Source organism: Branchiostoma belcheri, unplaced genomic scaffold, assembly GCF_001625305.1.
Source record: "Branchiostoma belcheri isolate BF01 breed outbred unplaced genomic scaffold, Haploidv18h27 scaffold34, whole genome shotgun sequence".
Lineage (NCBI taxonomy): Eukaryota > Metazoa > Chordata > Leptocardii > Amphioxiformes > Branchiostomatidae > Branchiostoma > Branchiostoma belcheri.
Genome location: NW_017803954.1, coordinates 1,620,940 through 1,638,121, shown reverse-complemented (window position 1 = coordinate 1,638,121; position 17,182 = coordinate 1,620,940). Strand labels below are relative to the sequence as shown.

At 44.2% G+C, this 17,182-nt stretch overlaps 1 protein-coding gene across 1 annotated transcript in view; it reads right to left on the bottom strand.

The window, feature by feature from the left end:
- Nucleotides 1-17,176, bottom strand: part of LOC109475426 (mucin-5AC-like) — a 53,593-nt gene extending 36,417 nt beyond the window's left edge. The window contains 8 exon segments of the mRNA XM_019776029.1: nucleotides 994-1,089; nucleotides 1,465-1,560; nucleotides 1,818-1,910; nucleotides 3,066-3,158; nucleotides 4,231-4,326; nucleotides 4,565-4,821; nucleotides 5,306-5,492; nucleotides 17,171-17,176. Of these exon segments, the coding sequence (XP_019631588.1) occupies nucleotides 994-1,089; nucleotides 1,465-1,560; nucleotides 1,818-1,910; nucleotides 3,066-3,158; nucleotides 4,231-4,326; nucleotides 4,565-4,667 (577 nt within the window). The 5' untranslated portion in view covers nucleotides 4,668-4,821; nucleotides 5,306-5,492; nucleotides 17,171-17,176.
- Between the last annotated feature and the right edge of the window lie 6 nt (nucleotides 17,177-17,182).

The following is a 17,182-nucleotide window of genomic DNA, read 5'->3' as shown; positions in this document are numbered from 1 at the left end:
ATGAAAACAAAAACATCTTAGTTTTGCCTATATTTTATCTGAGCATTCGCCATAAACAAAGAATAAACCTTAACTATCAAGTTTATTAATGTTTTTTTTTGTTATTGAATGAGTTCAGAAGAGCATATAAATTGGTCGAATTGTTCAGGTACAGGTTCAGGTCCGGACCTGTACCTAAACCTGTGTACCTGTACCTGTACCTGTACCTAAAATTTGTTTAGGTACACAGCTCTAGGACACATCTTTACAAACAGCGCCGTTTCAGCGTCTACAAACTACTTCTAGTAAGTTGGCACATAAAGGGTCAACCCTCCAAATTTAACTCATCAATACCGAAGCCTCGAGGCTGGTCAGGAACCGAGAAGTGTCTAAGTATTCCACCGAGGAGGTCTCGAAAGTTCCTTGATTTCACAGGCTGTCACATTTCAGCTGTTCGGAGCTCACACTTTGCTGCGCGCCGTGGGGATTCTCGCCATAAGCACAGGCAAGATCTCCCCTAAACAAGCATTGCCATAGTCATACTTGTTCAAATAAAGACCACATTGACTTCTGATGAACTGATAAATGTAGAGCTTTTTTTCTAAATACTAGGTAAGAGATAATGAATTGTTTTTAAAATTGAAGAGGACAGAAAAAAGCAAAATTACTGCTCCGCTGAATTTAGTCATTCCTGCTATATAAGGAAATCAAGTTATGTGCGTGGCAGTTACATGTGCGCATGTGCACTATAGCTAGCAGACGACTTTGTGTATCGCACGTCAATTTCTTGTAAATTCCAGTTTGCTGTAGATTCCACTTTACAAAATATTGCTGACGTCGACTTTCTTATTGAAGTTTGACAGGGAAAATCATATGTTCTCAATGGTTGATGCTTTTCAGAGAGGACTATGATATATATGTGTATTAGTCCATGGTCATTTAAATTAATCTGTATTTCCTGCATTATAACTCATTTCTAGACTAAAGAAACAGGAAGCTGATGAGAGGACTGACGTGTGTCACAGATCGACCCCTCCCAGCCGGGCTGACAGTTGCAGGTGTCCGGAGCAACACACGCCCCTCCATGCAGACAGCTGGGGTCGCACACCGCTGAAAAACACACAGGTGGTTAGTAAACTTGACGCTTTACCGAGTTTATACTTGATGCGTTGCGAATTTTTTTCAAGTAAAACAGTTCAAAAGTAAAACGCACACCTTTGCTACTTAAAATGGTAACCGTTTGTGTTTTAGTTTAGTCTGGAATAGTCTGGATATCTTACTGAACTGTCAAGGAAAAGCGTACATTAAGGTTTAATCGTGTTAAAATGAATTGAAATTTGGTACCTATACTGAATAAGAGGCTTAACCATCATTACTACGGCGAAAAGGACAAACGAAGGGCCATTACAGGTGGAAGCTACATGTAGCTTCTCGTTGGCCACCTGTATGTTACAGCCACTAGCTGAAAAGTTCTCTCAAACTCACGTGTTTCGCACTGACGTCCGGAGTATCCGGTCTGACAGCTGCACACGTCTGGTTCTGAGCAGAAGCCGCCATTTTCACAGGAAAACTGACAGATGGCTACATCAACAAGAACATAGGGTAGTTAATAATGCTCAAAGTATACCCTGAATGCTCAATCTATAGAACCTTCTGCATCTCTTCAGACAATGAAACGGCAAGTTGATTTATGTGCGAGATACAATATTTCCCCTGTAAAGGAACAAACTAGTTTCTATTTGCTACTTGAGAGTAAGGATCTTGCTGTTGGATAACATTGCATGACATCCGAAGCATTTATAGATCGCGCGGATGCCCTCAGTCCTGTCCGTACCCACCTGTCTGACAGTGTTCTCCCTCGTACCCTGGCTGACACTCACACACGTTCGGAGCAACACATTCCCCGTTAGCACACGTTGGGTTACAGATGGCTGCGGATCATGAAACACAAAACACTGTTAACAACATTCCATACAGATCGTACGGTCGTCGTACGATCGCAAAGTGTTGGTGGTGTAGCCGTGTATATGTCGTACAGTTTTGTTACTGAAAAGGATGTCTTATCGGTGTTTGGTTCTGTCACAGCCTGCTTTAAAATTCTACGTCATCGCACATACACATGACATCCTACGACGACTGTCTTCAGGCCCACCGTCTCATGTAGCCTGAAAAACGGTTTGTTCTTTATATGCTGCATTTACAACATTGCCTTCCAAATCATATTCTAACCAAACAAATTTCAAAACTTCCCGAGGTTGTGCCATTCAGTGAACTTAAAGCAGTTCAAATTTCAGGAAACGGTTGATAGCTAGGGAAGTGTGTAAAACCAAAGAAATGATATCTCAGACAACACAAAATAGTTCATTCAGCGACATTCAGTGATTTTAAGTGAGAAGTAAAAGACACTGTAAAAATGTAAAATCCACTCATGCTTCTTGGAACAATGTCAAATGTTAGAATATTGGGCTCCTTTAGGGGCATCAAGCTTTAAGTCGAGGTTCTAGGCAATCCGTGATACACGCCTTGTACGTTAGGATGTGCAGGAAACGGTGGTGTTTGGAGGCTATTCTCGAAGCAGAGGTTAAGCTTGTTAGCGTTTCAACTTTCCCTTGCATATACTCGCCAAAAGACGCAAAGAAACGTGGACAAAATAGAACGCCCCACAAAACACATGAAAACGCCTTAAATGTCCAAAACAAGCCTAACTTTTGCTTAGAGAGTGAAGTATTTGGAAACCAGATGCTGTACATGCAGTTCTGGAATGACCAGACCGAGATGGAAGCAGGCACCACCACATACACCACACCTCATACCTGTTTTGCACAACTCCCCTTCCCAGCCTTCGTCACACGTGTACTCGTCGGGACCTGTACACCTGCCATGATCACACTCACGTGTGCATTCGTCTATGGTCACAAGAGAGTAATCGTCATTATCCATTGTAAAATAGTCCCACCTGACAAGGCCTTGTGTCAAACTTCACTCTTTGCAGACCCCAGCACCGTTAGTGAAAAGCTAGCTGCTGTGAAGGTTTGACTCGGGTCCTTGTCAAGTGGAACACATGTCAATGCTACTACGTTACCTACCCTGTTCGCATGTTTCTCCCTGGTAACCGTCATCGCACAAGCAGGTGTTAGGACCGGAGCACGAGCCGTGAACACAGGGCGTTTCACATACGTCTGGATGGGCGGAGGAGAGGCGAGGAAGGAAGGGAAGAGATCCGGTAGGTTAGAAGATTGCGAGTGAGGTAGTGTGCCCGCCCTTGCCAACCTTACAAACGCGCTAGAACATTTTAAAGAGCACTAGCCAGAGAAGCAAATCACCACACCGCAAGCACAACATGACAATGAGGTGAAAAAAATCTGACAAAGTTGCATGCATGGTTTGATGCTCATAAATCACAATAAATACATGATATTGTATAAAGGAGCGGCTGTGAAGCATTTCATGGCGTTAAGCGTGTCTTCAAACTTGTAGTTGTGCACCAATCACCAAAGTTTTGATTTTTATGAGCTCGAGGTCCTACATTGCTGTGAATGCCCCCAAAACACACATACAGCAATTAGATTAACATAAATGTCAACTATGTAGTTGCCAACCACGCAGAAAACATAGTAACAAAAGGAAGGGTAGGTCGTTGACAGACAAGTTCGATGTGGGTGCACTTGAACAAATTTGGAACTAAGACGCTGTTTGAAGAATGTCACTTCGGCGGGGTTTGGTTTCAAAGCCGATAGACATAATGGCAGGCTCACAGAAAAGAGTGGTATTGTTTCTCGACAACTGATTTATATTTGGAGTTTCCGTGTTGGAATGTCCAATGTTCCGTGCGGTGGCAATGTACGGTGAAATGTCACCTCTGTGGGCTGTACGGTCGCGCCCATCTTTGTTGTATTCGTCAAGAAAAAAGAATGTTTGTTAGCATACCCTGAACATTTCTTGGTGAAAAAAGATTTTCTGTTGTTTTGCATTTTTCGTATATGCCCTTTGACCATTTATTGGGGGGGGGGGATAAACCACATATAATAATACAAAAAATAAAATAAAATAAAACTAATTCGGTCTTAGTTAACATAAACAAAAAGTGGATGAACAAGTAATAAATGAATAATGCTTTCATATTTTCCAACATTGAATAGGCCAGAACCACGTATTTTCGTTATATTTATTATGTCTGCAGAGGAATAATTTCCATCTTGTCTTGTTTGAATAGAAAATACCTTAAACAAAGATCATGACAGGGAAACTCACAGTCTGTACAGTATCTTCCTGTCCAGCCTCTTGTGCATTCGCACACGTTCACCCCGCTACACCTTCCACCGTTCTCACAGTTCTGCTGACAATAAACTGGAGAAAACAAAACAAAAAAACAGGCATTCACTCTATCCTACACCCTATTTGTACTTCCTCTGCATTAAGTCACATTTGTCTCTCCAGCGAATTCCAATTATAATGTTGTATAATGCTGTACTGGAGAATACAGATCAATATTTTGGGGAAACACTACTGCTCTTCAGGTGAGATGAAAATATTTATTTGAAAAAAGCTCTGCCGTGGCTCATAAGATACGCTAATTCATACTGACCTACGCTGCCGTTGATAATCTGGATGGCCTGGCCAATGTCCTCAATCTCGCTCTGACTCTGACTTTGACCCTGGAGTTGACTTTGCCCAAGGAGTTCCTCCATGCCGGGTTCCGCTTGAACCTGGGTTTGGGAGAGGTCGGGTTCCGCTTCGGGCTGAGCCTCGGCCTCGGCCTCGGGTTGGGGCAGGCCGCCCAGGAGGTCGGACCAGCGGTCCAGGCTGCTGCTCGGCCAGGACAGGTCACGTTTGGTCCGGGATCTAGAACGATGTCAGTACCAGGATGAAAATGCACACCTTGTCACAGAACTGTGATCACTTTGAGATTGAGAAGACACTACTCATATCATAGACGACTCAAAATCTACTGCTGGGGAAAATACTGAGATTACATGTCGTTTCTACATACATCACTCTTCCTCAGCTCTTCATCAACTCACTGGCATCACCAAGACAATTTGAAAATGTAGGTTTCTAATTGTTTGTATTTACATAGAATAAAGTGTTACCCGTTGACTGAAAGAACACTCTTATTTTTATAACATTTACAGTTATGGAGATAGGTTAATTCAAAGCTAATCATATGTTTTAAAGTCTCAAGGGTTCTTGACATCTCAAGTGGTCAGGGTTTCATCTTTGTTCTAAGTTTGGTTGGACTTGGATGTGTCGTTACACGTAAGGGGAGATGGTCTTCAGTGTGCATATAAGGGAAGTTAAGATGTTCTTCAGTGTGCAGGTGACTCACTTTTTCTGGTTATCCTCTCGGACATTGACGTCTTCGGAATGCCACAGGAGCCTCCTGGCCTCGTGTGGAACATCTTCCTTCACTTCTTGAACATCGTCGACGATTTTTTCTGGAGCTTCACGGCGGGCTCTGTGGATCTCTCTACTGCTGGAGTCCTGATTCTTGTTCACAGCAACGCCACATCCCTCTGTAAGGTAAGAAATGTCGTTTTGGACATGATTTAAGAATTCTACTGAATGAAGAACTTTAAATGTACTTGTATATCCACTAGGTTAAGTACAGGTCACAACAAAAGAAAAGCCCGCAGCTGTACATGTATATATTGACATTTTAAGCTAGCACGAGAACACGAGGACTATAGTGAAATCGACTTCTTCTCGCGTCTTTGTGATGGTGTAAATGTGAAAACAGATGCGTTTTATGATGAAAGCCTGGTCTCCACTCATGAAATATGAATTTGTCTACAGGTACTTATTTTACTCAAGTGTATGAAATGGGAAACATAGAAATCATATCCCTCTATGAAAGTGTGACCCACGCTTAAGCTTGTCGAAAATTGGTATAAACTTGGAAAGAACACATTGATATATTTTTCACAATTTGTCGCTTGCGCACTTAGTCTAATAATCACTGGCTGTCCATGGGTCTGACCGAGGGGGGCAGGCGTGAATCTAGCTCAAACATGACAAACTTTATTGGCACAAACATTCCATAGCATGTTGGCATACAGGTACGACACCCCATACATCAGATAATAACTAGACCATGCCAATCTAACACCTTCGTTGAGGACATCAAAGTTGACCCTGAATGGCAATGTTTTTTTCTTTTTTTTTATATCGATTACCTACATGTAAACCTCTAGTACGATATCAGGACTGACAGTTCATTTAACTTGTCCAACGTTTTTTTAGTGAAGTCATATCGAAAGCTGTGTTCAACACACGGAACGAAACGTCAACCAAGAGGAATACAGAACACATCTAATGGGGATATATTTGCGGAGCCCAACCCCTTTAACCTACATCAACACAAAAGGAATAGAAAGCCATGGTAGCATTTCTATTGAAGAGAACATACGAGATAATCCCCTGGTTTACGGACATATATCTTCCTCGAATCCTGGGCTTACCAGTTAAACGTGTCTTACGTCTTAAGGCCGTACTTGTGTAAGCTCTTTCGCCGAGTTTCGATAGTTACTTTCCGGTAAACCTTTCAACAGTGTCACTATTTATAGACTACCACCCTGCGTACTGACTACATCGCGATCGTACCACCTCCAATCACGGGTCTTCCCCTGGTGGAACACAATTACTTCCTTGATTGATTGATTCCATCTCCGACACTGGTCTTCTTGAGCGAAGTCGAAATAAAAATATCAGACCAATTGAGCATCATTTCGTTTCTTTCTTTTCCTGCATGTCTCATTGCGACATTGAGCACTGAGCATCTAATTCCATGAAGCCGTATTTAGACCTGTGTCGATGTCCATGACAACTTGAGCACAGTAAGCGAGCACAAACTGACCCTTTCTGGCCGATTAGACTCCAATCCTGCAGGTTCTATGTGCGGAGCGTTCCGTGATCTATAAACAAGCCTAAAAAGTCGTCCACAAAGACTAAGTAATTGACAAACACTGTTGTATAAAAACAGTAAATCACCCATTACGTCTAGCCTTGGTGCCATCCCCAGTAGTATTAGTATTCGCCCGCTCCCTAATGTCGCTAGATACCAGTTTTAAGCTAGCGGGCGAATACTACTGGGGATGTCACCCACACTACATTACGTCATGGTGAAAACAAAGTATACCAAGTGTAATTATCGTTCATGGTTAGGAAAAAATATTCTACAGCTACGTTTTGTACTGTGCATGTGGTTCTCTCATGAGGAAAATGGTCATACTGGAACATGATAAATTCAATATATGCTCCACATTCTGTATAGAAACCACAAAATAAGTTAAACAGCTAGGAACCAGTCGTTAAAAGAACATCACAGCACAGAAGACAGCCGCAACGTCATCATTGCCTCACATTCAATTTATGAAATTGGTCGCAAAGGACCATAAAGAACGCAGCGTACAGGCAAATAGCACGGGTGGGAATTTCCCCCTGGAATTCGTAAACCCAGTATTGTGCTCTTTGTAGTTTATTTTGAAGTGGAAATGTCATGACGTTAACTGTACCATCGAGCCGTAAATAACAATGTACATGGCGGCGGTCAAAGGTACTATTTCCGGCATAACCTTCGCCAAACAAAGGCAGTGTTGCACAGTTGTGTAGAATGGACATAACTCCGACGGAACATTTGCTCGAAGATATGCACTTGTTCATATTTCATCTCGGGGAAAGCTTTTAACTGCATAAATCCACTACCAAGGCAGGCACCGACTCCATTCAGTATTTTCAGGCCCATGGCCGCCGCTATTGTCCGGCCCCAGGTCCAGGCCAGGCACCATTAACCGTGGTAATGGCCGTGACGTCAGTAGTTGTGGACAGGCCACTAGCGGTGTATGACGTAACTACATCAGGTCACTGTCCGATAGGTCGGGCAGATGCTCGTTGCGCGATTTTGATGTCGTAGCATTTACAACCAGGCTGTGACAAAAGCAACCACCCTCAAGGATGTAAGACAGCCTTTTCCGTACAAATACATAATACATTGTACATAATAATGAAGTTTGTACACGTCGACAACTTGCGATCGCACGACGATCTTACGACGATCGTGCCTGGGTACTACATGGTGTTTTGAAGTACATGTACTGTTCAGACTATCCAACATGTCAGGAGTGCAGCCACATGTGTCAGTTGGTCGATGTAATGCTTGCGTCATTTACTCGAGAAAAAGTAACATAAGTTACAACTTAAAAGTTTGCTTTTTTGTACGATGTAACGTGGAATATTATTCAGGATGGGGGTGTTAATGACTCCGGCCGGGTGTGTTTTGAGTCTTTGAATCTAAAGGAAGTCTCTTGGACATGGACGCGTGGTGGTACGAGTGGAGGGGATGGATACGGGCAGAGGATTCTGAATAGGTCAGAATGTTTTCTTAGGGCAGCCCAAGTTGTGAATGGACTAGTTATTTTCTCGTTGACATTTCATTGTTTACCGAAAGCTCTGCGTTGGTCATTAGAGCGTGCTTAGTCTGTAGAAGAATGGATGAAAGCACAATGGGACACTGAGTGTTTTCGAAAGTGGAAAGGGGGCAACACTTGAACTTGACGTTCGTGTGAAACTAGAGAGTTGCGCTGCATCCCTTGTTGGCACAGACAGCACGGCAGACCAGAGGCCACTGGTGGTCGGATCTACTTCTAAGAGCGTGTCAAGTTCTATTCTGGAATGCGTTAGGATCAGCAGGCACGGTTCTGGATGGTCTCCGTTTATCCAAGAACGTCTCTTTGCCCCAGGCACGGTTCTCGATACCCGTGGACTATCCAGAACCGTTTCTGCAGCTGGGCGTGGGTGTGCTTGGATGAAGCACGATTCTGGATACAACAGGAAACTTTCGCGATATAGAGAGAGACTCCATCTCCTTGGAGCAAATTGGGAATGTAGAAAACAGTGGCAGGGCGGCGTGGTGTAGTCTTACATGCACAAACAATTAGTATACACAGCTGGGGCGCGCCAGGAGAAAACGGGGGGATGATGTAACTTAAGACCACTTCCAAGTGTGAGGGTGTCTTAATGAACATGCGGGCAAGGAACGTAGCTTTCTTTAGTATTTCTGCCATGGGCCAAGTTAAGGTCATAACGTTACGTGTGTTCTTTTTTGGCAGTAAATGGATCAGAAAGTTTGAGTGCGATTCGCATAATCAACATCTCCGTTTCTGAAGTTGTTGCTGTTGCATCAGCGGCCTTGTAGTTGTTGTCTTCCTAGTTGGTTGACCCAGGGTCATATGGCAACTAAGCCAGCCTTGTAGCGCAGATAAGACTAGCTCCCCATGCACAGGTATGTAGGGATGAGACGGTCATCCCAGAGATTCGAAGATAATATCCGGAACGTTAACGCTGACTTAGCAAACGTAACACCATATCACTTTTCTCTGGCACGTTCGACCCATTTTTGCCGCGATTTGGGCTAATCCCGCATGAGTGCGCTGTTTGTGTCCTTTGTAGCTGCTGAGGCATTTTTAGAAGCCAGGTTTGTTGTTGTTATTTGCTGACGCAAACGCATCACCAAGGTAACAAGTAAGATTACAGATGATCAGGCTAGGTCGCGAAAAGTCAGGCCTCCCGCCCCGGTCTGTCTCTGCTCCATGTCGGCGCGGTCACATTCGCCGTACGGTACCATGTGGTGGAATTTTCAACAGAACCAACCGCCGACAAAGATATAAGGTAGCCTTTTCCGTAACAAGATGATCGTACGACAACCGTACGACGTCAGTATATGACCGGGCCCTGTCCAACACATGCACAAGGAAAAGACCTCGCGTGACTTTTCTTGGAACAGAACAAGGGTTGGCCTTGCTCTAAGTTTACAGAGAACATGCCCTATGACCTGGCATTTTTCTATATGTGTTGTGTGATCAAACGTCAGGAGTAAAGAACGAGGAAGGACATTCCAGTATACCGGGACGTCTTTCTCGCTCCTTACTTCCTTACTCCTGACCTGAAGGGAACGTCTCACCACTTCCTGCTATCGCTAATGATAATTGTTTTCTTACCGATGATTGTTTCCTTACCAAACACTTACATGTGCATGTACGTGGAAGGAACACGGAGCTTTGAACTGTGAAAAATCTGGAACGGTCGAACTGAACACAAACCGATTTGGCTAGTTTGGGATTAGTAGAATTAATAACACTGCCCAGAGACTTTCAAAATAAGGTTTGCTGACGTTCATGTACCAGATGTAAAGGATCTCGATCAGGTAATGATGAAAATGTTGATGATTAGTGCCAAACGTACAGAGAAAAAATCACTGTGCAACCCATTCCAGATTCTTTTATACTGGTTTACTTGGTAAGAATTTCCGTCTTACGTAGCGCTAGTTCTGAGCAACTGTCAGCTAATGCCCCATCCAAGCCTCATGAGTAGATATAAACCATGTAACAGTGGGGGGTGAAGAGACAAAACATACATACGTTTTGTTCTCGAATTTTATCATCAGGTCATCAGTTCGGCGGGTGTATTTGTAAGGTGATCTTACACCTGTCGGCCAGAACCAAACTTGCGTCATGCAAGACTGTTGACAAAGACAATGTTAGGTAATCATATCTCAGCAACATTCCTCGTGTCTGTGCACGGCTTAGGGTCTTGTTGATAAGACATTTTTTCTTAGAACTGCGGCTGACCATGAAGTCAGAGCATGTACAAAACAAGTACAGCCGGTCTTATCACAGGACAGGCCAGGATATATGGGTCAGAGGCTGAGCTTGTTTACAAAATTCACCTCCATTTCGGGAGAACGAACACTGACAGGAGTTGGCGGGCCTAGAAATAACAACTTGCAGTAACTTGTGTTCGATATGACGACGTTGCTCAATCGTGTTCCCTGACTACAGTTGTGTAGATAACAAGTTGGTAGGGTGCAAGTTTCCCAACTCAGCAACTGCCCCATGACGTGCGTGCGTGTGTTAGAGCATCTTCGCCAAGTACACAACTACCGACCGCCGCGTCCCATACACACGAACTGTCCGTGGCCATCTAAACACACACCACGAACTCAGCAAATAACATTACACCGTGTTTCGACACGCCTCTGTCCGTGCACGGATTGTCAAAACACAGCTCCCGCTCCCGCTGCGGAGAGGTCACATACCTGTGCCGCAGGACGCGCCAAGGTGAGCGAAACGCTGCCATAACTCTCAATGAGGACTAACGGTAACCTTGGAAACCGTCAAGAAGTTCAGTGCGTCAATGTTAACCACCCGTGGCTAACAGAAAGGTTCTTGTCCACAATCGTCTTCTTTGTTCCGTGTCTTTTGGAGTGCTAGTTGTCAGAGTTGGAACAATAAAGTTCAGAAGTGGTTGAAGAAACCCACTCACGGCAGTACAGCAGTAAGAGTGATGACCACCGAAGGTGTCATTAACCGACTTCGGAATCAGTGCGAAATCATTATTACCATGAACTCAAACTGTTGGTTCGGAATTCACATATATGGAATTTCGGTGTCTACGCTCAGGACTGAAAGAATAGGGAGAAGTCCCTCAAAACAAATTGTATGTCAGGTGTAGAGGAAGTAAATTTGTTATGAATCAATTGGAAGGTGCACTTCGGAAAAGGCGCTTACGGTGTGGTCACATTCGTCATAGGCCGTCGTGCGATTTTCATTTTTAAGCAGGTTGTTACAAAACCAACCGCCGACAAATATCTAAGGCATCGTTTACAGTAACAAGACAAGCTGAATTTTGTAGGACACATCCACGACGTCGACAACCCAAAACTAGCAAAAGAATGCCTTTCATTTTCAAACGTATGACAATACGACAAGCTGGTGTGTTACACCGAAGGGCGGTTATACCGGCTATATAGATACAGAATCGTACGACATATGTGACCGGACTCTTGGTAGCAGGAGGCGGGGACCAGGCGGTAGGACTGCCGCGGCACACGTGGGGCCATCACAGCCGACACACGACGAGCGATCTACCAACACCTGCACTAAGGGCGTTCTTTTCCCTACATGCTGATTTAACGTAACACCACGGGTACAGCGGTCATAGGATCACTGCAAGGACAGGGCACGCTTTTCGCCCTAAAGCCTGATGATGCAACATATCCTTATCTCCACTTCTTAAGACAAACTAGCCTCCTTCGCAGACTAGTTGGGCGGCCGCATTATTTTTTCGGTGAGCGACGCGAGTTATGCCGCGGAGGGACGATTTTGCCGCCGAGGGAGTTTTTGCCATGGAGAGAAGGTTTCCCGCTACAAGCTACAACAAGAGCTCCAACTCCCTCGGCGGCAAAATCGTCCCTCCGCGGCACAACTCGCGTCGCTCACCGAAAAAATAATGCGACCGCCCAACACGTCTGCGAAGGAGGCTAAGAATGCTCCGTTAGTGTAAAGGTTCAGTTAGGAACAGTTGCTTTTCTTTCATGAGTACAAGCGAAGGGGACAAAAATGGCTCCATACGCAAAAGCAATCAAAAGGTTGTGGAATTTGTAAATGCATCTTTATGACATAAGAAAGTTGTTCTCCCAATCTAAAACTCCAATGTATGTTGAAGTAGATGACTATAGTATGGATGAAAACGTGGCCAAATAAACGTCGACGCAGCTGGCCTAACCCTTAGGTCTGTAACAGCTAATTGCTCTCATCGTTCACTACGTTGTTGACCATCCCGACGTGTGGACTAACTTCAAAGTTGCATTTCAATATGTCAGACGTCACTGCTCTATTACTGTCCCCGGTGTTTGATTTCGCGTCCGACCCAACCCTGTTTTTAAATAAGTTTACAACTAAACATTTGTTTCCACTCCCTGATTACACCAAGCTTTTCTGATCCTAGCTTTAAGTTTAGATTAATTTTAATCGCTCGCCCATGTGCTCTATAGATCGGCTCTGCGTAACGGCGCGGTCACATTAGTAGTAGGACATCTTACGATTTTGATGCTGTAGAATTCTAAAGCAGGCTGTGACATAACCAACCGCCGATAAGGATTTAGGACAGTCTTTTTCGTAACAAGACAAATGAATTTTGTATAACACATGCACGGCTATCCCAAGAATGTCCTCAGTTTGCGATCGTACCGCTATCGCACGACCTACATGTATGTGACCGCCGGGCCTTGGCGGATTGGTCTTTTCGTTGGCACATCGTAGCTTTCCTTGTACATGTGTGCGTGCCATCACTATTCAATGTCGTTTTGCGCCATGTCGTTTTTTCTCGGCTTACCCTTCTTCCCACACCTTTATACACTGGCGACCCCCGACTGTCACGTACATGTATACATATAGTGCTTTCGGATCGGTAATATTTTGTACACATTTTCTATACGCTGTTGATGGTGGCAATGAACCTGGCGCTAACGATAAAGTGATAAATTAAAAGTGTTAATTGGAGGACAAGGTTGTCAGCCTTTTCCGGCATGTTTGAAAGGACCTAGTCATGCCCAAGTTATACTAATTTGCTTCGTGTCGAGTCCATGTCCAAATTGACAAATGCATAAAAGAGCCCGCCCCATTTATTCTTACGCAACGCGGGTTAAAATGACACTTCTGGAGGAAAAATAAGCTGATAGCAGTTCAATAGTAGTGTAACTAGTGCGTTTTAAACTGTGAACAAACATCAATTTTCCGGTATTTTTTTATACTTCTAAAACTAAGATAATGACATGACTGTGTATATAATTTTGCCTTGGAGACAAGCAAACGTTCTTAGGTCGCCGACTCTGGCGGAAGGGATCCAACAAAGTTATGACGCGAGGAAAGTCAAGTACACGCATAACTGACAGCCGATCTTTGAGGGCCACACACCAGTCAATTTGTTCAAAACAGAAAGATGTTGATTGCAAAACCCACCATGGAATCGTACAGGAAGTTTAAAAAGATGACCGTGCATTTTTGCTCGGCTTTGGTTACGGTATTATATAGACATCCTGGCAGCGGGCCCCTGTTCGTGTTCCTACACCAACAGCCACATCCTGTCCAATCTGTATATTCTACACGGACAAAACTCGTTTCCATGGATACATATTTGGGGTGGCGGCGGCAGAGAAACCTTAAACGCTGAATTGTAAGTATGTACAGGTATTGACGTTAGGGCTTGGGGTGGAATAAACACGCTGTAATCCTGTTAGTTAGTGCTGCCTACTGGGGGGTGTCCAACTTAGTGAAAATGAGCCTTGATGTTCACGGCAGAAAACACTTTCACCATCGAACCTTCTCGATGGAAAGCTTCGCCACATAGTTGCAGGTGGCGTGGATGGGAACAGGATCGTGTTATCATATATGGTATAAGGAAAGATCGCCTTTGGTCCGTGGCCACTAAAGATTCTCATTTCAAACACTCCTTGCAAAAAAGGGCACAGCCAGCTGTAAAAGGGGTAAAGTCAGTCCTGAAGTACTGAATAAACCAGCCGATCCCATAGCCCTCACGCACTTCCGTCAGTACGTAGAAATGCAAAATAAAAACACATAAATGCAAATATTTGCCGCCGCTCTCTCATTGGTTATAGCACTAATTGCTGTTCTCTCATTGGTTAGTCTGCTAATTGTGATTGACAGCCAGGACAGGTGTAATAGACCTTATGCCAATGCACCTGACCCCATGTAGAGGTGGCAGTGGTAGCTGTGACAGATAGGCACCGTAACTATAGTAGCTCAGTAGAGTGTAGGCTCCAGTCTTTTGTACCTTGGGAAGTTCCCCTATATAACAAGTGGTTTAACAACTGTAGGTCGTGTTGTTCTAAGTACCATTTACCAGTCCTTCTGAGGTAACCTGACGCAGACTAACACACTTTTCTGTATACATGTAGCTGTTACTGTAACATCGGGAAAATAGCCCAAACAACCTTTCATTGGGATTGTATGACGCAGGTCTGACTACATCACGCTTCTAGCAGGCCCTTCTACTGGTCCTTTCAGTCCCTGACGGCGAGAGATTGTGTAACACGGCTAGCTATGACGTCAGCGGTGTGCTCTCACTGTGGAATGTTTCTCAAAAGTCATTTGCCATTTAATTTGCTCACCTTTTGAAGCGGTCGTTTCCTTCTGAACCCAATGTTATCGTGTCATTGTACCATTGTACTCTCGACTTGGCAGTGGCAGCAGTTAAATTACTTCCTTCTCGTGACAAAACATTTCAGACAATAACTATTCAGATCCCATTCGTTTTCATTTTACCCCCTCTGTGCTCGCAACACAATACAAACGACATTATTTTGGTCCGAGGAACATGCAAGAACCACGATCTGTTGTTTATAACCTCTCATCCCCCTCCAAAATTCTTTCTTTCTTTCTCTCTTTCCTTCTTTCCTTCCTTCTGTCTTTCTTTCTTTCTTTCTTTCCAATTCTTTCCCTTTCCATCTCTCAATCCCTCCTGTCCGCGTCCTGTGCCGCCCTTCCGCCCCGTCCCGTCCCCGTCCATCGTGGTCACCGGCAGGACTCGTTTTCACGACGCCGTGCCTCCCTTCCCACGTGATATAAAACGAATTATGATCAGCAGGGCACGCTGCAACCCGCCACAAATCACCCTTAGTTTTCGATAATCGAACAAAATCGATGTACTTGACTTGGCGACCATTTAAGCGCGCCAGGTAAACCTCACTAAGCTCTTAGTTGGGAGAAAATATATCTCGGCCAACTATGCGGTCCCATTCCAATCACAGACACCTGTTTACCAGTAAAGAGGTTTTCATAAGGTGCTTGTTTCGTGTAGTTTGTGGCACGTTCTCTCTCTCTACCTCTGTCTCTCTCACTCTCTCCTCAATCAATAACCGTGATGCTACCTCTCATGCGACACATTGGCGGAAAATTACATTGTACTTTTAAAGTTCTCTTCCCATAGCATTCTAGTGACTGTTCCACTTTTTTTTTACATTCCAACACTTTTTATTACATGTGCAACATTATTGACATTGACAAGACGTGATGACAACACTGATAACTTGAGTGTTTGAGCGTACTCCATGGGCACCTAAAGGCGGTCGCAAGACTGACAGAGCCCTGTTGCCCTTTTGCAGATCGCTATCTATAGCTAGTCACGATGTCGTGTTTTTAAACACAAGAGTAGAAATTAGGGCCTTGACACTTGTTCAAAACTTGTCACATTAGGGAAAGGAAAATGTTCAGCTAGTGCTCATTTTCTGTTGTCACAACATATGAACAAACCTACAAGTCATGATTATGGCCAGTGTGCAACATTCTAATTTCTATAAGGGCCGGATTACACACGGCATACGATTGTCCTACGATCGCAAACTTGACTCATTCCTGCATTCTTGGGATAGCCGGGCAATTCTCCAGCAAGTAGCCTGGCAAAAAAGGCTAAGATCCTTGTCGGTTAGTCATGACAACCTGCCTAAAATTCTACGACAGCCTACAAGAAACCCGCGCATGACTGCGCATGAACAGAACAAAATGAAAGTTTTTGGCCTTGATGATGAAAGTAGTTAATCCGGATCCTAGATAATGCAACTCTGTATACTCAGTGCAGTTATGATTACCGCTATATCTATCTGTAGTAGGATTTCAGTCGCTAACTGGAGGGCCTTGTACGCTTTGCAGACTGTGTACAGTGGCCCATGTGTTGGACAAAGCTTTCACATTGAGAGAACCCACTTCCTTAAAGCGCCGTCACAACTTTTACACAATAGAAGACTAAGTGGCACAAATACGACTACTATTGTAATGCGTACAACAGCCTACCACTGTCTACTGTATTCCACGGTATTCTATCCGTGGTTCGCTCGCACTACAGGATCATGCTGGGTGAAGTTGGCCCCTGAGTTCAATAAGTGAAACACACAGCCAGGCGAGACGGCAAACAAGACACGGACCAGCTAGCGCGGCCCTTCCCGCTTCGCCTGTAAAAACTCCCTCCAGGGCACACACTTTGTACACCTGTCGAACTAAAACTAGAGTCTGCATGTAATATTGGACCCGTTTATAAAGCCCGTAAGTTGCACACACCCTTACAGCTATTAGGCACCTACACGTGTGCATTTGGTCTGACTCCGACCACCTGTTCACCGCTAAGCATAACTTAAGCGACTACTGAACATTTTCCGAATCGTCTTCAAGAAGAAATCTAATCGTCAACAGTTCTACAAGTGCAGGTGATGCAAACATTCTAGAAACGCAAAATTGAAAACATTGTCCACCTGCCGCCGGTATAGAAGTTAAAGCTAACGCAAGTTTTCAACTTTTAATTTAAGAGTTTTTTGGCAAAAAGAATTTTAAAAAATCGTCGGTCTTACCAGTTGACAGGA